General features: G+C 42.0%; 2 protein-coding genes across 16 annotated transcripts in view; both read left to right on the top strand.

Annotated features, from left to right (window-relative positions):
- Positions 1–20,257, top strand: part of rap1gapa (RAP1 GTPase activating protein a) — a 52,253-nt gene extending 31,996 nt beyond the window's left edge. For 7 of the 15 annotated variants that reach the window (XM_056422374.1, XM_056422379.1, XM_056422380.1 and 4 more), the window contains 23 exons: positions 3,097–3,132; positions 4,109–4,156; positions 4,590–4,628; positions 4,746–4,943; positions 6,579–6,682; positions 7,414–7,492; positions 7,606–7,659; positions 8,068–8,151; positions 9,135–9,235; positions 9,387–9,516; positions 11,783–11,938; positions 12,022–12,093; positions 12,205–12,291; positions 12,385–12,525; positions 13,543–13,674; positions 14,731–14,808; positions 15,806–15,915; positions 16,087–16,209; positions 16,396–16,525; positions 16,614–16,716; positions 18,041–18,120; positions 18,287–18,333; positions 18,587–20,257. In XM_056422374.1, coding sequence (XP_056278349.1) covers positions 3,097–3,132; positions 4,109–4,156; positions 4,590–4,628; positions 4,746–4,943; positions 6,579–6,682; positions 7,414–7,492; positions 7,606–7,659; positions 8,068–8,151; positions 9,135–9,235; positions 9,387–9,516; positions 11,783–11,938; positions 12,022–12,093; positions 12,205–12,291; positions 12,385–12,525; positions 13,543–13,674; positions 14,731–14,808; positions 15,806–15,915; positions 16,087–16,209; positions 16,396–16,525; positions 16,614–16,716; positions 18,041–18,120; positions 18,287–18,295 — 2,094 coding nt within the window. In that variant the 3' untranslated portion in view covers positions 18,296–18,333; positions 18,587–20,257. Of the gene's footprint in view, positions 1–1,147; positions 1,549–2,055; positions 2,178–3,096; positions 3,133–3,227; positions 3,325–4,108; positions 4,157–4,589; positions 4,629–4,745; positions 4,944–6,578; positions 6,683–7,413; positions 7,493–7,605; positions 7,660–8,067; positions 8,152–9,134; positions 9,236–9,386; positions 9,517–11,782; positions 11,939–12,021; positions 12,094–12,204; positions 12,292–12,384; positions 12,526–13,542; positions 13,675–14,730; positions 14,809–15,805; positions 15,916–16,086; positions 16,210–16,348; positions 16,526–16,613; positions 16,717–18,040; positions 18,121–18,286; positions 18,334–18,555 lie in introns of those variants that run through there. The other 8 variants (XM_056422385.1, XM_056422376.1, XM_056422378.1 and 5 more) reach the window with 8 other exon arrangements.
- Positions 20,258–21,370: 1,113 nt separating this feature from the next.
- On the top strand, positions 21,371–23,142 carry aurkaip1 (aurora kinase A interacting protein 1). The gene is made up of 4 exons (XM_056423368.1): positions 21,371–21,448; positions 21,809–21,901; positions 22,012–22,475; positions 22,787–23,142. Exons 2-4 carry the CDS (start codon positions 21,856–21,858, stop codon positions 22,901–22,903), a joined length of 627 nt encoding a protein of 208 aa, XP_056279343.1. The 5' UTR covers positions 21,371–21,448; positions 21,809–21,855; the 3' UTR covers positions 22,904–23,142.
- Positions 23,143–23,891: the final 749 nt, after the last annotated feature.

Below are 23,891 nucleotides of genomic sequence, written 5' to 3' on the forward strand. Positions count from 1 at the left end.
CGATGCGCGCAAACCGGTGTCGGGAGCTCCGCGGCGCACGAGACGGCGGGCAGAGGACTGTCAACGCAACACGTAGAGACAGAAATGACATGCTGCTGCTGTAATGTGGCGCTATAGAGAAAGTGAGAGGGGGGCGGGCCAATTTTTTTTAATGTCATGCGATCTACCAATACTACGCCACGATCGACTGGCAGGTCGCCGCGATCGACGTATTGAGCACCCCTGATATAGATTGTGTAATTCTTGAGGCCACCGATCTATCCCAAGAAGCAACGCGTGTAGAAGTGGCTCCGGATTGGCTGAATTCCTTTCAACGACTCAACGTCATAGTGACCTTTGACATGAGTAAATAACTGGCAAGATGTCTGCGCCCTGAAGCGTTCACGGACTCGGAATGTTGACAAAGAAATGTAAAGCCTCGGGCTATGCGTGACTTGTTGACAATAGCGGCGGGGAAAATATGATTTATTTGATGCGCCTAATGGATGTAGCACGTTGTTGTTTTGGGCTACAGGTACCCTTTAAAAGAACAGCTCCATGACACACACACACACACCCTGTCTAGTATTGCCTCACACTTGATATTTCAGTGTTACCGTACAAACTTGTGATGACAGTGAGATCCTAAACGTCCAGAACTAAGAACCAGACATGCATCAGAGAAAAACACAAGATCCCCGACATCCATATGATGCACATCAGCCTTTTGGAGCTGGTCAAAGATATAGTTATCTCTGTGAGGATGCACAGAGTTGGAGGAGAAGATGAGCTTACTGGCTCTCCCAATGAAAGGTCTAAGCACTAACACCTGCACTGAATGCTCGCCTGGCTCCCTGTGGAGGCCCACACCGTCTCCACTCTGGTCATCTTCCTTTATTCTGCTACAGTGAGATTTACTCTATCCATCAATTTGTTCCCACCTATTATCACCTACTTTCTCAACATTTGCACCCCATTCTATATTTGTGGGAGTCTATAGTCTACAGTGGGACTACCCACACAGTTCCCTTGTCAACAGGGAGTTGTTTCAGGGCATGTTTATGAGAGTAAGTTGGACTCCGTCAGTCTAAGTCCAGATAAGGTTGGTGATAAGGATTTGAATGATATGCGGTATAGATTTCTTCCCGCCCTGCGACACAATGACGGAGAAGGATCAGAGGAGGACAACACCTCGAACATCCGTCGGAGGATTACTGCTCTTAACTTTGCATGCAACCGGAGACAATCCACGTGCTGATAATGATGTGTGTTTAGAGCACAGACCGGGAGAGCCGGTGGAGCTCGTCTTCTATTTCGTTCCGATCCAACTCTTCAGTCGTAGTGTTGCACTCGGCGGGGATGCAGCTTTACCTGAGGTGTCTCAGTGGGACACCGTCAAACATCGGTCAGAGAGCAAGTTTGATCCGAACCTTGAAGTCTGGTCGAGAATCCTCCTATCGAAGCTGCAGGACGCCCCCGGTTTTATGAAAATTAGAGATGGCTAAAAGTCGTGACGACCACTTCAATGCTCCAATGGTGACAAAGGCACACTGGAAGAAACCCAGCCATGTAAGTAGCTTTACTTTGGAAACATGTTGGATGGAAAACCTCACTGGATGGCAAATTATGGGGGGAATTTGGCAGCAATTTCCACATAGAGGCTTGGAGACAACTGCCTCTACAAATTGAGATGAAGTTGCTACTCCAAAATTCATGTTGCTTGTTTATTGTCGTGATGAGCTGAAGACAACTAGGAACATTTCTAGTTCTGTTATCAGGCGTTTCCGTGTAAACCAACAGATGACGTTACGTGAAGATTTGGGCAGACTCCCCTTGGCTTTTCGGGGCTGTATGTCATGACATAACATTTTATTTCCAATTCAGTCGCTTCAGCCCAAAGATAATATGTAGCTCGACTCCTCTGGTTCTAATCTCTAGTTAATGTTGTCGAAGCCGGGGTTATTTACTTTAAGGGTTTGTGGCAGCCTATTGTTTGCACATGGTGGAGGACTTTACTCATACTCACGCTGAAAGCTAAGACGAGATTGCTCTGTACACAAACTGTTTGACTACGTCAGGCTTTAGTGGCCAAACCTTTCAGCCGTCACTTGAGTACCTCAGAGCGACGTGTGCACCGACAGTTGTATTATTGCACCATCTTCAAGCCGTCTGAACTTGTTCATGTTCAACCGATGCAGGCAAGTTCTTTACGAGACATCTTAAAGGACAATACCTCAACAGCTGGGGTTGGGATCTGAATAGTTTAAGTGATTAATGTAGGAAATGGCACCGTAATAGTGTGACTGACAAACCACCAGAGAGCACATGCTGAAATCAGCTAAAAGTATTAATACATCATTATAATTATAAGTATTAATGAAGTAAACGTTGGCAGTGGTGCAAGTTGGTGGAATAACATAAGAAACATTTGTATTTTTAATGTTCTATTTGGGCTACTTGGAGTTAACACAGTTTTATTGCCGTAATTTATGATGACTTTTCCTAAATTGATGTTGATTGCAGATAAGCGTGTACTTGAATAGATGGGGTATTTCTACTACAGTAAATGTCACTTAACTTTTGGTTGAATACAACGGACTGCCACATTCTCTATAGCTGTGTTTGTTGTTGACTGTACTTTTGTATGCAGCATTATCCCTCCAAAATCCCACATAAGTCTATTTGGATTCCTGTTTCTGGAGTTATATAACTTGCTCATGAAGTCATGAACAACAGTTGGACCTTTCTGGTGTCTGATTGACCGAAGCAGTTACTATCACTATGGTGAATAACATGCAGCACTTATCTTTGTTCGTGTATACATAATAAATAATTGGTTCATCCATAACTTCTCTCAAATATAATACATAAAGTAAGTCCTTTTTTATTGCATTTGGGCATCTTTGTGTTGATGCTGACGCTCAGTGTGTTGCAAAGGGGAGGCTTACCACAAACATACTCAGAAGAAAATATTCATCATTATGTTTAAACATAGATCAGTCGGGTCTTTAGGACCCTAAATATAAAGTAAGGAAGCTCCACTGGTCGGCAGTGATGAGACTTTCACAATCCGTTAACCTCAGCTCAAAACATTTAATCTCACTCTCCTCTCTCCAGACCCCAGATTTATTTGAAATGCTTGAAAGGATGCAGGTAAGATGACGCGTTTATCTTTGTCTCTTGTCTCGGCTTTCTGAGCTGTACTCACCAAGCAACTAATGGTCATGTGTCTCTTCCTGATGCTGCAGCACGTTGGCCCTCAGCTCGGCTGCACTACTTGAGTCCGTTGGTTTCAGAGGAGATGTGTCCTGGCGATATGTGTGTCGTTCTGGTTGTCACAGCACTGTAGGCTTATTATCTCACCTCAAAAACTGTCTCCTGGTTTTCTGATGTTTACTCTGATTCATATCTAATAATCTGCGATCCGGCACGTAAAAAGTTGGCGGTTTTTGATTTTCAAAACTGTTGATTTGAACTATCTTTCAGTGGCCACAGCACCTTTTATGTCTGGCCGTGTCTGTTGGCTGAATATAAATTGAAAACAAATATTCCTCTTTGGTAGGGGGGAGTGATATGCAGGACAGTTTTTTCCCCCCCACAAAATATCAATATGATCGTCTTATGACGCCAGTTGGCCCTCACCGGGCCCCTCTTTCACGCACACACACACAATCTCAGGTCTAGTGTAGGTGGGCCAATTAGCTCAGCATCTTTTTAATCCCTGAAGTCTTATTACCACGCTACCTCTGTGCGCTAACAGATGTTTCCGTCAGGCCCTAACGCCGGCTCTTTAGCATCCCGAAAACTGTCTTTCGCTCTCTGCGATGCTTCTCCCTCTCTGTCGCTCCATCTGTCCCTCTCTGACTGCTTGGTTGCCTGCTGTGTATGGATCTCTTGGGAAAACTGTGCCTTATGTAACAAGGACTCTCAAATTCTCTGTTTGTTTTGTCATGGTCTTTCAGTACATGATTATTATGTAAATTGTTTTCTATGTCTAATCAAAGAACAAGTGTTTGAATTAACATTTTTGTGTCCATTTTTTATTTATTTTTTTAAACGTGAAAGCGGCCGCCGTGTTGACAACCTCTCCCTCTCTCTGTGTTTCTTATCTCCCCCTCTCCTCTTGTAGGGCAGCAGAATGAATGAGCAGAGATGCACCTTTCCTCCCTCACTCAAGGTTCGACTCTCCATGTGGCGACTGCTCCGCCATATCTTGCTCTGCCAGACAGGCCGAATGCTTCGGCACACAGTAGCGCGCAGTATTATTCATAATGCGGTGAAATGCTTTAAACCTGCAGAGTTAAGATTCTGAATCCTATATCCTCTGATGCTATGCTCTGCAGCCTGAAATAGTGAATTCCTATAGCAAGAAAACTACTGAACAGGATATGATAATAGTGTAATCCAGTATTTTTAAACCACCAATGTGCCAAATAATGGGAATACTTTGATCAAGCAATGATTCCTATGTAGTCGCTAAACAGATTTTCATTGCATAACAGTTATGCAATTACTCTGAATGTGTGTCCTTTGGGATTATAGAGTTGGACAGTGTGGTTATTTATATTTTTTAAAGCTTTTTCTTCCTCTGTTTAAAAAAAATATTTCAGACTGAGGAGGATTACATACCATACCCAAGTGTCCACGAGGTAGGACGTGACATGCTGCCATGGACTATCTGTCCACGGAGACATTTCATCCGTGTCCTGAAAATGTTTTTGTTTTGTTTCTCAACCCTTTTTTAAAATTCTGAACCTTTGGGACAGGTGTTGGGCAGAAAAAGTCCCTTTCCTCTCATCCTCCTGCCTCAGTTTGGTGGTTTCTGGATCGAAGGGACGAACCATGACATGAGTTGCAGAGCAGAAACGGAACCGCCGCAGCCGCTGTCCCCGTCCCCGAACACCCGCACCAAGCTGGCATGTAATACCACAGCGACACTCTTCCGGAAGCACTTCCTGGGCAAGGTTAGCCACAATTTTATTTTATTTTCATCTTGAAAAAGAAAACGACAAATAAAAATAAAAAACTAGAACGGGCACTCAGTAGAGCGCATACCTTCGCATATCACAAGATTGGGCATTGAATTATGAACATGTTGGCATTAGTTGCATGCCAATTGGATAAAAATTGACCGTGCTATGGTAAAAGGAAGTTTTTGACCTTTTCATGACCTTGACCTTTGACCCGATCGATCCCAAAATCTAATCAAATGGTCCCCGGATAATAACCAATCATCCCACCAAATTTCATGCGATTCGGTTTAATACTTTTTGACTTATGAGAATAGCACGCACGCATACAAATACACGGCGATCAAAATATTACCTTCCGCATTTTCAATGCGAAGGTAATAAACAATACTTGTAACAATTTGGGCGGGCTCATCGACGACCTTTTATGAACACACTAATATCAGGATTAAAACAAAGAATAGACGACACAGTCAAGAGAATAGAGAACATTCGGCGAGGTCACAAGTTAATGCACATGTTGTTGGTTTTCACACTGACGCATTTCCTCCGTCATCTTTCATGTCGTAGATGTATATTTCCCCTCAATTTAAATGTAATTTGCTCCACAGTTTAAATCAACCCTATCATTTCTTACCAGTTGTCGAAGCGTCGGGATGATTTCTGAAACTGTAATTCGTACATCAGTTTCAAAGCGGGAATACAAATTATATGAAATAAATATCCATACAAATTCACAATTCTAACATTTAAGTTGGTGTTCTACCAAGTAACACAAATTATGCATCCAAATGGAAAAGCAATCTAATCTCTAGTCTTGTCATATATAACGATTGTTTTCATATTTCACGTCTTTGACATTGGGCAAAACCATAAAATATGACACAATGAAGCGTCGTTCTTTTCACATCTACTCCAACATTTACTTTCCTGCAACATCATATTCAGCCTGTTAGATTTGTGTCATCTGTATTTTCCGCATGTTTCCAGAAACCGGATGCAGTAGCTGTCTTTGCTGGTTAGTTCCCAGCTGAACTGCTACATCTTCATCTCTGCTTTAGAGTGTTCAGCTCTGGAGTTTGTCCCATGTTCACTTTCTATCCCCACAATCATGCAAAGAAACATAAAGATAGAATCAACAAAGGGTCCGGTTTATTGAGCAATAAATAAAATCGTCCGTTTTTTAAAAGGTGCTTTCTAAAAGAGATATTATTGGAGTCAGGCTCATAAAGGCCCTCGTTGTATAACAGCTTCCTCCTCAGAGCCTCATTACTTTAATAGAACATTTTAACAATCGACTTCACTTCTCGCTCATTACAATAATGAAATGAAGAAGCATACATGTTATCCCAATATAATAAACCAGCCACCAATCTCACTGTTTGGCACCTCATGCACTGATGCTCATGAAGAAGCATTAGGCCCCACCCCCTGTTCTTGCACACAATATGAACAAATACACAAATAATATAAACAAATTGTATCTGCCTGTCGTCAAAGAGCAACAGAAGTAGAAAAAGTCTTCTGTTTCGAAGGACTGGATAAAGACTTGTGTGTGTGTGTGTGTGTGTGTGTGTGTGTGTGTTCCTGACGGATACTAATGGCTCTATCCTTGTACTGTGCCCTCAGGAACACTTTAATTACTATTCAGTGGACACTGCCCTTGGACATCTGGTGTTCTCTCTAAAGTACGATGTGATTGGTGACCAGGAACATCTCCGTCTAATGCTCAGGTAATGCTCATTATTAAGCATTCATTTGTTTCACACATAAAAACAGTTAAAACAAATCGCATGAAAGAAATAGATAGTATGGCAGAAACCTTTAATGGCTTTTATATCTATATGTATGTATATATATATACATACATATATTTATATATGTATATATATACACAATTATGGAATTAAGAATCTTAAAATATAATGTATGTATTCTTATATCTCTCTTTAAAGACAAATGAACAGGTTTGAAGAATGTTGATGTCAAATATGCACTTGAAACAGCTTTGTAAAAATATGCCACTCTAATATAATTTACATAATGAAGATCCTTAAATCAGCATCTGAAGTAACAAATGTGTCGGCCGAGGCCAAATGTCTGCATTTCCATGATCAACATGAAATATATTCAGAATAATCCACTTTCTTTGTTCCTAAATGCCTCGTATGACTGGATAAACCCATCCTCCCGGCACGGGTGTTATCATAAGAGTCATAAAGCGAGAGCGAGTGTCAACAGCGCTGCCATTTCCACAGTAGAGTAACAGATGGACTATTTAGGCCAGCAAGTGGGTGGGTGAGGAGGGAGGGAGGGATGGAGGGAAGGCAAAGAGAGGCGAGGGTGGGTCCGGTTGATGATGGTCAATACCGGATCCTCTCTCTCCCATCTGACGGCTTCTAAGCAATGTTGCATCACATTATATGGTTTTGAGACCACACTGATTGTTTTATGACTTCACCAGAACCAAGCTGAAAACCTACCATGATGTGATTCCCATTTCATGTCTGACAGAGTTTCCCAACGTGGTCCAAATGGCCAAGGTAAAAAGAGATGATGTGTTTTTTTATGATGCAGAGATTAGTTCACTGTGATTGTATCAACCCGCATTCACACATTTCTTCCTCCTTTTTTTTCTTTATCGTCTCATCCAAAGCTGGTCTGTGAAGAGGTCAATGTGGACCACTTTTGTCCTGTCCTTTATCCAAAAGTAAGATCTGGCTTGGTTTGTATAGTTGCAGCAACTGGATATATCGGTTACATGTGATGATTTACAGGATAGGACCCTATAGTCGGGTGCCCATAGGAAGCACTGGAAACAAAAGGAGGCAACCTTCTAATAAATACACGATTAATGTGGAAGATACCACATTGATTCGTGATTTCAGAAGCTTCATCTTAGCATCAGATGAACGTTTACAGTTTAGTACAAGACGAGGATTGTAATTTCAGTGCCCAATCACTTGCATTGTTAGCAGCAGATCTCCTATCAGTCCGCATAAAGGAGGCGTGATTGAAGCGACCGCAATCTGTTTCAGTGTTCATATGAGCACCTGACAGAGAGACATGTCGACCTAAACTTTAATGTTCCTTTTTTTTTTGTTTTTGTTCTTTACAGGCTTCAAGACTTATTGTAAACTTTGATGAACATGTGATCAGCAACAATTTCAAGTTTGGGGTCATTTATCAAAAGTTTGGACAGGTGAGCTCTAACGTTTGGATGTAAACTAATAATTGTTGCTAATTAGATGTGCATGCATCCCTGATATTCCTTGTATTCAGCGCGGAAAGAATGACAATGGAGCATAAATTACCATGTTCTAATTTCTTCAAGGAAGCTAAGTCCTCCTTGGTTTTAATTGTGTCTTTAAGTCCAGCACAGTAACATGTGGCTGTCTTCAACTTTCATTTTCCGAGGCAATCACAGACCTCTTGTTTACTTGAGGGAGGGTGGGAGGGGGGGGGGGGGGATTGAATGCTTTGCCGAGGGCACTTGTACCTCTGAATGGAGACCCTTAGTGTGTTGAGATCTGCCCTGGTGATTCCTCAAAGCTGTAGTTTACAAATAAATTGTTAAATGCATTGAAAATGAGCCAAGGGCCATCCCCCCAAAGGCCGTGATGGCCCTCTTCTTCTCCTGCACGGACATATTTCTATTCGGAAGGCTGAGTGGAGAAAGGCATGATGGTTAAGTAGGCATAACAAAACATAAATACTCCAGAAGCAAGAGGCGTTTCTTCTCACGCGCTGTTTCTTTGTTTGTGTTGCAGCAGGCTTGTTCACATTGCGCTCCGATTGCCATCGATAAGCAATCAAATATGTCAGAGCGATCATTACCGCGCAGGCTTTCTTAAGCCCTCCAATTAAAACTGTATTTATGTGATACATCCAGTTTTAATTGTTCTGAAAGACAATTATGGTGTTTGAAAACACACCCCAGATACACTTTCCTTCCCCGTATCCAGTTATGAACCTGAATTCTCTGTCGCAGTGAAAACACACCTTGCATAAAAATGCTTATCGCGTCACTGCCCGCTCTCTAGTACACACATCTCACCTCCTGAGATCAGTTGCCATTCTGCTTGCCAGATATTGTCCTTCCTCCCCAGTCGGCCTACTGCTGCTGAAATAATGTTTCCCTCCAAGCCATAATGTTTATCAAATATATGTATTGACTGGTTACAGACTTCAGAGGAAGAGCTGTTTGGCAACAGTGAAGAGAGTCCTGCCTTTGTCGAATTCCTGGAGTTTCTGGGGGGGAGAATTGAGCTGCACAACTTTAAAGGGTGAGGATCGACCTCTGGTTTAAAGGCACGATATATACTCTATAATCCATACATATCAGAAGGATGCCAACCGCAATTTACATCACACGAGTCACGGCACTGCGGCGATGGCGGAGAATATCTTGTTATACATGGTTCTGTTTGCTTGCAGCTTCCGTGGAGGGTTAGACGTGACTCACGGGCAGACTGGTACTGAATCCGTCTACTGCAACTACCGTAACAAAGAGGTCATGTTCCATGTGTCCACAAAGCTGCCTTACACAGATGGAGACACCCAGCAGGTACTGTAATACAATACCAGACGAACACGGCGTTCATGATTCACTGCGAGCAGTCAGATAGGTTCCCTCTGGTCACTCGTACCAGCCTGTGCATGCACCTCCCTGTTGTGCCACACACCTGCAGCATATTAGCAACACAACAAACTCATTAAATAACCTACTGGTTACGAACATGAATCACTTTAAACGTGTGCTCTACTTTCTGTACATGTGAGTACTACTCGCTATATGTGATTTAAAGTACGTTGCTCACAGGCCAAATCCTCCTCCTTCCTCACCACATATAATCACACAAACTATGATTAATTAATAACACACACACACGCTCACACACACATTGCTGTCGTGGTTTGTCCAAACACAGATGAGGCCAGGTCTATATGGTCAGTCTCAGGCACGTGCACAGATAGAGCCCTAGTGGTGCTCAAGCACCAGCCCCTTTGCCCTGGATGAGAAAAGTGCCCTTTTTGCTGGAGCCCACTTTTTCCATTCATCAGTATTTAAGAATAAAAGTTACACTCTCTGTCATCAAGTCCCCCCAAATGTGTTTTAATATCCGACGGGGCATTTATTTGAGTTCTTGTGAGAATTTTCCCCCGACATGCTCCGCGACGCTCGCAATTCCAGGATGCTTTATTTTCATTGGTGGCTGGATTAAATCTTACCCAGATACAACAGAAACGGTTTTTTTCCAGATTGGCCCATTTCTTTTTTTTGGATCGGCTGATGAGCGGCACCTCACAGCAGAACTCCAGGGGAGCGCTTGATTCCTCCACGGTGAGGGCAGCGCGGCCAGCTCATGTCTGCGCGCTGCGGCACATTAAAACATTAGATAGCCGAGAGTTTTTTTCAGCGTGAGAAATACGATGTGTGGCGGGAGTGCGTGACTTAAGACCGAAATGCGTGACTGTCACGCTCAATGCGTGACACTTGAGAGCCCTGCAAACAGATCATGACGGTGTTTGTCCCCTGATGTTGTTTTGTGATAAATCAATCACAACATTAGCGCTGCTGAAAACATGATGTCACAACTGGTCCGACGTTTCCTAAAAAAATAAACAAACAAAAACTCTGATTTCAAAGCCTCGTCCAGCTGTTTACTGACGTTAGTTATGTTTAGAGAATAGAGAGAGGGAGAGAGATAGGCAGAGAGAGGAGAGAGAGAGAGAGAATTCTTATTCCGTTCTATTTAACAGGGGCTAGTCTAGGATTTGCGTGGCCAGACTGAAAAAAAAAATCATAAGGCCTCTCTTCTTCAGAGGTCCGGGCCAAATGTGGAGGCCAGCGGGCCTTAGTTTGAGGACCACTGCTCTTGGCTGTTGATGTCTATCAATATCGCTCATTTTGAAAATGACGTAAGAGGGCAGTACGGATCCATATCAGACCAGCGAGGAGGGCAATACGTGGCTGGCATGATGCCCATTAGCCAATCAGAACGCTTGTACTGTTCTTGCTATATAATAATTCATTTTTATTCATAAAGAAAATGTAAGCTAGCGGTCTGATGCTGCCAGAGGAAACGCAGGTCGAGGACAGCATCATCAGTGTATTGCTGCTAATGCTTCAACTCTGTCCGAATTTTTTTTGGCATTGGGTGCCCTTTTTTTGGGTTTGAGCACCTGCCCCCCAAAATGTCTGTGCACGTGCCTGGTCAGTCTCCCCAGCATTGGTGGGTGTTAAAGGCATTGGCTCCTTCGAGACTCAGAGCTTCTTAATGCTGTCATTGGTAACGACAGCGCCCCCTGGTGGTGATTGAATGATGTACATGCATCCAGTTGTGAGCTGTAGGGGGGAGGAGGAAGAGTGAAGAGAAAGCACTTTTTGTGAAATTATTTATAATGTCTCCCTATATTTCACAAATCTGGGCTTGATTATATAATAAGAAATGTAACTTCAATTTAATTGTCTTTATCAATACTTTAGCTATACTATATTTTCCTATCCGATTTTAGCTGTGATCAGTCGGCAATATGTCGGATGTCTTTGTGTTGTCACTGGTGTGTAAGAAAAGTATTCTCTGAAGGAGATTGGGTTTTATCCACAATTAGTTAAAACGGCAACAAAAGTGTCTCTTGCTTATTATTTTCCAAATTCAACTCCAATGAGCATTACATGGGACTTCATACTTGTGGCCTTCTAAAACTTTCAGATAAAAGACAACATTCACACATATCCGTCAACGCTCGGCATTAGAATTCTCTTATCCGACAATGAACCTTTAATCCACCTGTCAAGGAATATGTCTCATGTGGCTGGTGTGTTGCAGTTGCAGAGAAAGAGGCACATAGGGAACGACATCGTGGCCATCTTATTCCAAGAGGAGAACACTCCCTTTGTACCAGACATGATCGCCTCCAACTTTCTCCACGCATACGTCGTGGTCCAAGTGGTCAACCCCTGCTCCGACAACGTCCTCTACAAGGTAAACCATTTCCCTCCCGATGGGCTGACTTTGATGAACCGATGAACCCTTGATTAAAACCTAATCTCACTCTTCATTCTCAGGTGTCAGTGACAGCCCGGGATGATGTGCCTTTCTTTGGCCCCGCCCTCCCAAACCCTGCTGTCTTTAAAAAAGTAAGAGAAGGAACAACTTGAGAGCTTCACTCATGGATCCTCCTCCTCTTGGTCCTGTAGCGGCTGAGGCTCACCACATGACGTCTTGTCTCTTTGCCCCTCTATTTCCAGAGCCCTGAATTCCATGAATTCCTTTTTATTAAGCTCATCAATGCAGAGTACGCATGCTACAAAGCAGAGAAATTTTCCAAATTAGAGGTGAGTTCTTGCAAGGCATTTAAAACGTTTATGGCATTCTTTAAATATATCCCCAGTTTCATTCCCCCTGTGTGTGTGTGTTGTGTGTGTAAGGAACGAACGAGGTTGGCCTTGTTGGAGACCCTTTATGAGGAGCTCCATGTGAACAGCCAGGCCATGATGGGTGTTGGAGTAGACGACGACAAACTGGAGAATGGGAGTGCAGGAGGAGGCGGCTTCTTTGAGTCCTTCAAGGTAACTGGAGAGGCAGAGGCAGAGGCCGGGGCTTCGAACAAGAAAAGAAAGAAATCGATACGTAAAAGCTTGAATATGAAAATTCTACATTTGAGTTTTTTTAGCACTGAGATAGGAACACATATCTCCTTTTAAATAAGTAGGTTTGCAATTTGGGAATTATGTTTATTTACTTTTTTGCTGAGGGCTGCATGAGAAGATTGATGCTGCTCTCATGCTGTGTGCTCAACATAACTAAAGGACACAGCTAACACTTTTCCCATAATGTCTAACTACCTTTAAATGTCATTATGAAGTCATTGTCACTGCTCAGGAACAGAATAAAACTGATTTCTACAGTAATCATTGTTTTAACCAGCTGTCTCATGTTTCTTCTGTGAGTATAACAAGGGTGTCTTCCCTCTGGCGGTCGCTCCGGATTTCTCTTATCTAACCGCAAGCTATGGGCTGTAAAGGTTTATTCATCTTTGTTCATTTGAATGTAGAACAGCTCTCCTGCTCCTCCTTCTGGAACACACCACTCCTGACTTCAACGCTTTTCTTCCTCACTGCCTCATTGCTGATTTGTGCTTCTGTGCATTCTCCAGTTTTCAATCTCTACTCATTTATTGATATGATCCTGTCCTCTTTGTTTGTCATTAATACAAAACCAATGGATAGATTTCCTTCGCCATCAGATGCCTCTTCCCTCTGTTCCATGCCTGCGAAGCTGTGCACTGGGCTTCAAACCTCTCCCGGCTGGTTTTAAACTCAGTGTGGTCAGACATCTAGGAGCCACTTGGTCCTTCTCCTTCCCCTCTCCTCTCTTCCCACCTATCTTAACATAATGACTCATCTCAGTCGCTTCCTTGTCTGTCAGGATTAGCACCAGGCCAGCGCTCTCTGCCTGTAGTGGTCAGTGTTCGGAGACGGCCCCCGAGGCTCGTCTCGGCCCGTAATGCCGTGCAGCGATGCCGAGGGTGTCCCAGGGGCCAGCACCATCTGAATGTATCTCCTCCTCCTCGTCTCTCTCTGTAGCGGGTGATGCGCAGCAGGAGCCAGTCTATGGACGCCACGGGTCTTGCTTTCAAGAAGCCGCACACATTCTCCACTAGCTTCAGCAGCAGCTTTAACCACGAGGCCGCAGAGAGCCCCAAAATCCCAGGGATAGTAAGTACAGCCCCACTCCTCCTGGTCTTCGAGTGAGGGGAGTCTCGCTCCCTCTGCCGGAGTCCTTGCCCCCTTCCCCCCCTCACTCGCCTGCTGCACTTACTTCTTACAGAGGAGGGCTCGAGTGGCACATTCATGCCCGGGCCGTGAAACATGGCTCTCACATTGTCTGGACTCTCGTAGACTCGAATGCTTCTGGTACACGAGGTGAACTCCTCCCCGGGGTTAACGATGCTTCCAGTTCTTCATGTTTTTACCCCACGCATCACCATTGTGCATAACGTCTCACTTGAATTTCCATGAATGTGGATTGAGTCCCATGTGTGCGGGTGAGTAGGTAGGTCTGGGTGTGTGTGTGTGTGTGTGTGTGTGTGTGTGTGTGTGTCAGCATGTCAGCTAATGTATGGGGACTATTTTTAAAATATTATTATGAACACGTTTCTGTGAAAACCTTGTATCCTTGACTCAACAGTGACCACGTGTGTGGTTGTCTGTGTGGTACTGTATATTTTTGGGGGGATGGAAAGGTATTTTTGATGGAGATTTCTTTTCTTTGATTTGTATGGATTTAAAAACCATTATGAAACAGACATCCACATCAATGCATTATCTCGAGATCACATTTCAACTTGCCTTCTAAACTAACCATTATTATTAACCAACATGCTATTTTTATTATTAATGTATATAGCAATCTTGCCTGTTGCTCATATCTGTCATGCTGTGAAACCTAATGTGTAACTTGCTGTTTGTCCTTCTCTGCCTATTAAAATCTCATCTTCATCCTCTTCCTCGCAGGCATACGGCTCACATCACTCATCACTTCTCTCTCCCATTCAGCTCCATGTGTTGCACACATGATGAGCCAAAATGTCCCTCTTTGTATTCTCCAGTTAACACATGCTTTGCATTTTGTTTTATAACTGACTGCGTGTAATCTCATATATATTTGTAAATATCTCATGATGTCTCTTCCCCCTTTTACCCTCTCTTTCTATGCATCACCTGTCTTCATCACATCTCTCTCTCCCTCTCCTCTCTTCCTATGTGGCTCAGTCATTGCTTGTTCCAGGCAAAAGTCCCAGTAAATATGGACGTCGAGGCAGTGCCATAGGGATAGGAACAGTAGAAGAGGTTCATGTCTAATTTCTATTTATTTCTCCAATTTGCTCCTTTCTCTGTCTGCATGGCTCCACTGCATCAAACACTTTTCTCTATACATTTGAGCTATCTGAAACATGTATTGCCAAGTCGGTTGGACATAAGGAATTTGTATGGTGGTCCATAACATTTTACAATAAGACTAATAAACACCATGCAAGAAATATTAAAATGTTCATATAAAAAGCAGAAATGGATATTTTCCTCCCACGGACTATATTCCACATGGCTTGTACAATGTATAAATCATTCAAATGAGTAAGAGATAAGCAGCTCTTTCATATTGCTGAAGCACATAGAAAGTAAAAGTCACATTTTAAGGGTCCACCTTTACCTTCCTACTGACTAACATTGTAGATTTTCTTCTGTTCTCGCTCTTTTATCTCCTTTATCGCAATGTATGTTCACGCCCTTTTAAGTCTTTATGATTAACTACCCTGTATTACTCTTTGTTTTAGAATTATGTATATTAATGCCTTAATGACCCTCTTACAGATACATTATTTTTAAATAAGAATCCTCCTCCTGCTCTTTGAAGCCACCTCGAGTTAAAAAGGCTTTTCCAGTTCTTATTTTAAGAGCTTTAAAAGGGAGATTGAGCGAACAAAGCAGTCGCTGAGAAAGCATATTTAGTGGTATGCCCTGGAGCCTTTAAATCCATCTTTCATCTCCCGCCTTAGTGTGCCCTGCACTGGCTGAAAGACTGGCACCGGGGCTTGACATTAAGTCGTTAAGTGCATATTTGAACTTTTTCATGACAGTAACATCTCGAATGGAGCAATGTAACGGGTTAGCCTTTCATTTCCCCAGATGATTACAATAAGATGGAAATTTGAATGGTTAAGTCAAAAGATATTTATTACCTCCCCTTAGTAATACATACTGTACATAAGGCAAACTTTATACTTATTAAAAATACAAAAGGCATGACAAGTTCCGTGACTTCCGTCTTTTCCTCTCTCCCTGGCAGTCATTGATAATCCCGGGGAAAAGTCCAACCAGGAAAAAGTCGGGTCCTTTCAGCGCCAGGCGAAGCAGTGCCATCGGGATAGAAAACATTCAAGAAGTCCATGAGAAGAGGTCAGAGAAGACTATTTTGTATATGTACCCATTTGAGTCGTCTTCCTCTTATGTATGTAATCCATAGAATCGCGGACTAAGGTTCATAATTCACCACCATTTACTTCTCATCAGTTATTGATTGTACACTCTTCGCTGTGGCCGATCTTTCTGACCACATGTCTCATGCAGCATTAGAGAGAGCTCCCCGTATACCCAAAAGACCCCCGACAGCGGCCACGTCTCTCAAGACCCCAAATCCGACAACTCGTCCGACCAGAGCTCTCCGGAGGCGCTCACAACTGCCAAGAGCAGGTGTGTATAACTATGTTACGACCGTATTACACACATATATCGATCATGGCCTTCGCACCTTGTGTCTGCCAAACCTGTGTGACCGCTGGGAAATCCTCAGCCGTGGCAGCGTGTTGAACGACTGTGTCCTATACATAAGATGAAATCAGGTTGGGCTGTGCTGGAGAGTGATAACCCAAGGTGTAGTTCTTATCTCGGTGGCAGGGCTCCGTCCATCCCCGAGCGTCATGACCTCTCCCGCTCCTCCTCCAACGCGAGCAGCTTTGCCAGTGTTGTGGAGGAGAATGAGGCCACAGAGGACTATGACACAGGCATGGTGAGTGCATTATATAACAGGTCTCAGACGGACATGTGTACATGTGTTCAGCATGTGTACATCTCTCTCTCTTTCGCACACTCTCCAGGAGAGTCTGTCGTCTGCCGGGACGCCGCACAAGCGAGACTCCCTCACCTTCATCACCTTGCTGGAGGACAGCATCAGCAGCAGTAGTCGCGGCAGCTCCTTGGGTGAGAGAGGCGGCGGGATGCTTGGCGAAGCCGCTCCAGCGTGTTGATAATTGAAAACCACTTTAAACACAAAGTATTCATGTATTTGTAAAAAAAAAAGAGGCTTATTTTGAGAAACTAATTGTTTCCTCATTTGTATAAATGTTGATTTATTTATTGACATACATACTTCATGATAAGGGGAGGAAACGCATAATGAACTTGTGCATAACTAATGCCTGACTCGTGATGATGTCATGCATGAGTGAATGCAGAATGCATTATGAATTCCTGGAGCACACAGGCATTATACATGTTTGTGATTAGTTACCACCTCATCATGGGATGGATATTCATAAGGCTTCCAGAGAAGGCAGTAGGACAGACGAAAGCAGATTACTTTTCTGGTGCATGCATCACTGCAACACACAGTGCGAGAATATAATAGAAATGTAATTTGATCCATATTCCTGTTGTTCTAACAACATGATTACATATTTTATCCTTTTCTAGATTCATGATTATAATGAGAACATTAATAGGCAATGGAATTAATGAGTTTAAAACATTTAGTTTGTGTCTTTGAGAATGCACAGACTGCAGACATGTCAGCGACTCTTCTCCAGGACGTTATGCTTTGTTCGGCTCGGCAAACATTTTGGAATATCTTGCTTTCATCGTGGCGTCTGCAGCGGCTTCTCCGGTGTTCTTATATTAGTCCTTAGATCAGTCATGTGACATTAACAGTAGATCAGCCTAGATACTAAGTATACTAAAAATACATTATCATCACCTTTTAAAGTCTATTTTTCTACGATATATTTAATTTACTCTTAGCGGATTTATAATGTTTACCAACAATGTTTTTAGCAAGACATTATCTTATTATGAACATCTTTTCAGAATATTCTTTTGTAAATACAATCGACAATCTACAAAGGTGGAATATCACCTTTTTTTTCAACAACGGATAATTGAGTCTCTATTTTCAACCACACTGTACTTAAATCTCTCCCGTCTTTTAATATGCACGGATAACTAATTTGGATCTGTGATGGACATGTCGGACCGGTTAAAAAATATATTCATATGAATATATATATATATATGAGTTACAGTTCCCCCAATTATCATCAGCATCGAGCTGCAGTAATACAGGATTATTATACTCAATAAAACTAGGGAGAAAGTATGAAAATACAGGGCATGCGTGACGTGTCTTTACAGATGGTGATTATATGATGGATCCATTAACACATGAAGGAGCAGGATAATAGTCGAGGCTCGATAGAAACCTTTACACAAACATGTTACGCTTCATATATATTGTTGACCTATCCCCCAGGGTCTGGCAAACCCGAACGAGGGAAGGGGACAGATGTGCGTATCAAACTGGAACGCCCACACGATCATCAGTCCTCCTCGGTGAGTCAACCCCACCCTGGAATAAACTGGAATCTTCCTTCACTATTACCAGCTACCTTTGAATTACCTTTGTTGCTCTGCATTTTTATGCCTCTTGTTTTTTTTGCGTGCTGTTGCTGATGTTTTGTGTTTGTCTTTTGTTTATTTTATTGACCTTTGTGTGCAGAACTGTTAGCTCCACCACATGGTTGTATCCTGGATCTCCATCTTCAGGTTAGACTTTCCTCAGCACATCCAATCCACGGATTTAAACTATTGACAGATGCACCAGATATACTGTATAGACATTGATTGCAAACCGAATGATGTTTGTGCAATGTATATGTACATTTATATTCAGGTGTTTTCTATTTAATGATGTCATAATGCTTGTCAAGATTACGTGGAATAAAACAAATCAAGACCCATAGCTTTTCTTTGACTGTTTTTTTTTAGTGTTGACCAGACCTCTCATTTATTCCCAAAGCATTCCCATAAATCGCAAGTCCCTCTGGGAGGTGAGACAAGTGCAGGCGTTCGCCATGAGCAATGATGAGAAGGACGAAGATGAAGAAGATGAGAAAGAAGAGGAGCAGCAGGTGGGGTTTGGCCAGTCTGCTGCTCAGTGAAGGCGAGAGTGCCGCATATCCAGACACCTGGAGGACACTTGGGAGGGTGATGCACAAAGAAGAGCCGGCTTTTGCACAGTGTTGTCTCCTTCCACTCTTTTCTTTGCCTGTTCAAACATCTGTTGCCAAGCTGTATGGTGTTGTCGGTGTTGTTGTTTTTTTACCACACCTTTTTGTTCCAAAAGCGCACTTCTATAAATGTAACAGTTTTATTTGTATAAGATATCACTTTGATTTTGTTTGCCTCGTTGAAGCCCCGGTGTGCTGGCTGTACAGGGTAAAGACGGTGCCACTGGGCTCGCTGTAGAGATTTCGTGAAGGACATTTGCTGCAACAGACTGTGGAGAAGATAATCCAATTTCCAATGCCGCTCAATAAAGCTCTCAAATGTGTACAAAATACCAAATATTCAGCTTAAAAAATAAGTATTTTTTAACAAAACATAGAATGTGATATAGAACTGGATGCTGTTAAATGTGATGATATTGATTTATGGGTACAGTCCAAATAAAAGGACTGTGCATAGCTGCAGCAAAATAATTGTGCTCTTTCCAATACAACACAAATCTACCCAAGATCAGATTTCAAACTTCCAGTGAAGAGAGCAAAGTATTGTATGAAATGGCCTTAAAACTTAAACATGCAATTTCTTTGTCCCTCAGATAAATGTGTGCCTCATTTTTTTTACTCGCTTGTACTGCGCAATGGAATTGCATTATTAGATTAATTAATTAAAACTAATATATATATTAAGATCCATTTTTAAGCACACTAGTTTATTAGAAAATGGTGTTGCATTGCAGTCTGTTTTGTTTGTTTGTGTCTGGATGTATCCACCAATGAGTGATCTATAACTGCTGTGGCCGTCTTGTCTGTCGGTGAAGAGTCTCTACATTATGTTCAGAGTTTATTTGTTCTTATTTATTGATTTGGTTCCTGTCGAAGTGGCGTTTATAGTGTATATTTGTTAAACTGTACCTCACTGGTGACATTCAGCATCCTGCCATTTGCTTATTCTGTATGTGTTGCTGAGGAGTAAATTATAATGGTGTCATCTCTTTCAAGGGTCAGATCTCTTTCAGTGCAGTGAATTTGCGATGCAATTACAATAAAACAGTGCATATTTATTTTGCTTATAAAGTGAGAAAATAACTCTAAAACCAACTACTGATTTTGTAAATAGATATTCCGTTGGAGTAAATAGTATGTAATGTATTGGCCATTCATTTAAAATGGGGTTAACCAACATCTTGAAATTACTGCCAAATAATCAATACATTATTGCTTTGTTTCTCCCTTACTTTGAACATAATGTTTTGAGAAAAGAGTTTTGTAAAAGAGAACTATTTTAAAAGCTATTCAGACTATTCTGTCCAAGGGAAATCTCACAGTCCGTCCTGTTGATCATGTCAGTTGCCTTATCATCACAAACTGATGGTGTAAGTATAGATAGTGAAGCAAATAGCCAGAAGGATTTACAATGAATGTTTTGTTGTTGTTTTTATTGTAAATAAATGCCCTGAGAACTTTACAGTCTATTTGACAGTCTTTCGCCCTGCATCACATCACGCAATAGAAACACAGTATTCTGTTTTTTTGCACCCAAACTCTGAATATTGTGAATGCCACATTGTGAACATCCCTGCTGTGATATGCCTACAAACTGAAGATGTTCTACTTCCCACCATCGAAATGAAAGCTGAGAGAAAGCCCCATGAATAAATGATTTGACGTGGTTGCCCACAAATATGTAAAACTAGAGCAATCTAAAAATGGAGGCTTCCCTTCTTCTACAACTGTGCCGCATGGAAGAAAGAAACATTAGGTTTTAATGAGTAAAGAATATAAAACCGTTATGACTGAAATTGGCTTTCCAAATGCACACAAAATAAGGGGATGAGTAATAACTTTTCCAATACTTCATAAATAGGTTTAGAAATGTTCAATTAATGTGCAAACACAAACAGCTTTGTCCTGAATACTTAATGCTTGATGCAAATATGTGCTTGACTGTAGAAACATTCATACTAAGTAAAAAAAGGTCATCTACAAAGTGAAGGCCAGTTTTTATGCGTAAATGTCGGTAGTGGCTTTCTCTGAGTGTGTGTGATGTAAGAGCCCTGGGGCACATTGGGTTGATGTTATCACGACCAATGTTTTAAATGCAGTTACAAAAAAAACACAGCACATACTATGTATGCCAATATAAAATTTAAAAATGAAAGTGGTCTAAGACATGTTTACCTGAATTTATATATATTTTATGATTAATTATTATGATTTATTTATTTATTTAAATTAATTTATACTCACCATTACTACCTAGATTGTAAGTAACCTTAAGTGGAAATATGCATTTTGCTAACCATAGGTCCACACTATATTATAATGTTTTTTAAATGTCTGTAAATAGGTTGTATCTTATTTCTAAGAGTATAATTACAATTCCAAAAGTACAATTGAATCAAAAACACATTTATTTACATTGATATTCGTGTTATTTTTTTAATGTTCTATTGCTATCATCATTATTAGTATTATTATTACAGTTACGTAAAGCCAAATTGGTTCTCAAACTCCCTCTCAGAGGATCCAACAGCTCCGGCGGAACCATTGTTCGCTCTAAGAAACAGGAAACGCATAATCTTTGTGTTGCTCAAGCCGGAAGTAGACTTCTCGAGTCACATTGAAGGCGAAAATCCCGGTCAAACGAATATCAGGTAACGTAACACTGTTCATAAAATAGGTTAAATAATGGTATTCGTGTTGTCAGATAGTTGATGCCCGAAACATTCTTAGCTTTAATGTTTCTGGTGATAATATCGCGACTTCCACGTCCAAAACGGATCAACATTGCTAGCTAGCATTAGCAACAAGCCGAAGGGGGGCACCCCCGGCTTCGCGAGCCCAGTTCGGACATGTTGACATAACGCGATATGTTACCGCCTGCAACTAATTGTTTGTATTTTTAGCGTTTTTCTTACAGGGTTACCATAATTAATTAATTGTTTCATGACTAGTTTGAAAACTTTATGGAAGAGTCATGCCCAACACACTGTGCTTCACTCGTTGCCCCACAGGACCAGTCAACTCATCCCTGATGACTTTATTTGGATGATCATTGAACATGTTTACTTCAAGAGTTGTCCCCCGTTTATTACGTAGAGCAACGTGTAAGTATGAACACATATTTAACTATCCATCCCTTTAATTTGTCTCAAACTATGTTCCAGTTTAAGTATGTAACTCAAGATATAATGAATGATTTCCCCTTAATGACCAGGTGCACTTCGAGGCCATGGAGACATTGTAAATGGATGTGCACAACCGGTTCTTCCCGCTTCCTGCTCTTTGCTACAACCAAAATGGAGAAACTACTCGACCGCAGCAGACAACGCACCTCCTCCTCGATGGGTACAACTTGTGCCGGAGCTGGATGATGCTCTTGTGCCACGTAAATTGTCAGTGAGTCCTCTGGAGAGCTGGCTCTCCGTGAGTTATTCTCTTCCTCCCCTGCTGGAGGACGCTCAGCCGCAGGAGAATGCAAGGCAACTGGAAGAGAAGGTGCTGCCACCCATCGTTGTACCTGTTAAGGAGGATAGCGAAGGTTCAGCGACACCCCTGAGTTGTAAGAATGTTCTGAAGATCCGACGGCGGAAGATGAACCGACATAAATACAAGAAGCTGCTTAAACGGACTAAATTCTTGAAGGCCAGAGTGCTCATGGGCAGAGGGAAAAAGAAGCAGGTGAGAGCTTCCTCTCGTTGGATATATAATAGGATCCTGTAACGCTGACTAGAGAGATTATTGTCCTAATGCTTTTACAGATTTTATTGTGATATTTAGCCAAATAATATCAATGTGATCATTTGATTACATTAACACACATCGTTGTATTTAACTGACTGTTCATCAACATATATTATCATGTTATATGAATCCATTTTGACTCGACTTGAAAGATGTTTATATTGTTTAGAATTGTTGTCAGACTTGAATGCCCGATGAGCTCACATTTCAATAGAATTTTCCCAAACTCTATTGTTTGTCCTGTGCAGAAACGATTTGAGAAGGATCTAAAGAGTATTTGGAAACGAGCCGGCCTGAGAAAGGCTCCAGAGGGATGGAATGTACCGAAGCTCTTCATTAAACAGCATGGAAAGAAAAGAGGCTGAGAAACACTGAGTCAATCAAGTTTGTGCCGCATCCCTCACATTGGAAGGCTCTGCACACCACACACACACACACACACACACACACACACACTCACTGCAGTTTAAACAATCGATCATTCTTTGCATTCTTTGCAGCTTAATTGAAGCATATTTCGGTGATACGGTGATATACCTGTGTACAATTATTTTTAACAAAGTGTATATAATCTAATAAAGATCATTCTCTCTCAAGCCCGAGACATCGTGTGCTGTCGTTTTCTTTTGTCTTTATGTGAGGATGAGAGTAGAATTAGAAGACATCTTACAGTTTTATTTTCTTACTATGGATGGCAGCATTGTGCAACATCTGGAAGAAATGCATGAACTCTGAAACTTCTCTCTTCCTCTGTCAGTGGTAACTTACTTTACTTTCAAAATCTTAACGGCACAACAAAGTCAGAAACGAGCGCAACAATCTGTAACTGTTTACAAACAGACTTAGACTCCACAATAAAATGTCAAATCCCTTTTGATTCAGAAACCAGCAATTCAAAGATCAAAGTGGGGGAAATGATGAATCTTTCATAAACCCTTCCAAAGTCCACATCACCGAGGATCTGACATGGTCAACAAACACAGACACTCTGGTGAGAAAGGCAAGGCAGCGCCTCTACCTCAGGCAGGAGAGGAAATTTTTTAATCCCAGAGGATCCCTTCCTCCTTCTTCTACTCTGAGAGAGCTGTCGTTTGGCAACTGCTCCGCTCAGGACAGGAAGGCTCTGAGAGTGTGTGCGTTCTCGTGAACACTACTATTGACCACTCCCACCCACCAGGACTTGTACACAGGAGGGGCAGAACCAGAGCCGGCAGGATCATGGATCCTCCACCACCCAACAAACAAACAGAGCTGTTGCGCTCAGGCGCGGCAGGGCAGGCGCCTCACTGCAGACAAGAAAGAAGAGAGACAGAGTTTTTTCCTTTCTTTCCTCCAGGGGTGGTGAAACTCCAC

The sequence above is a fragment of the Pseudoliparis swirei genome, chromosome 9 (assembly GCF_029220125.1).
Source record: "Pseudoliparis swirei isolate HS2019 ecotype Mariana Trench chromosome 9, NWPU_hadal_v1, whole genome shotgun sequence".
NCBI lineage: Eukaryota > Metazoa > Chordata > Actinopteri > Perciformes > Liparidae > Pseudoliparis > Pseudoliparis swirei.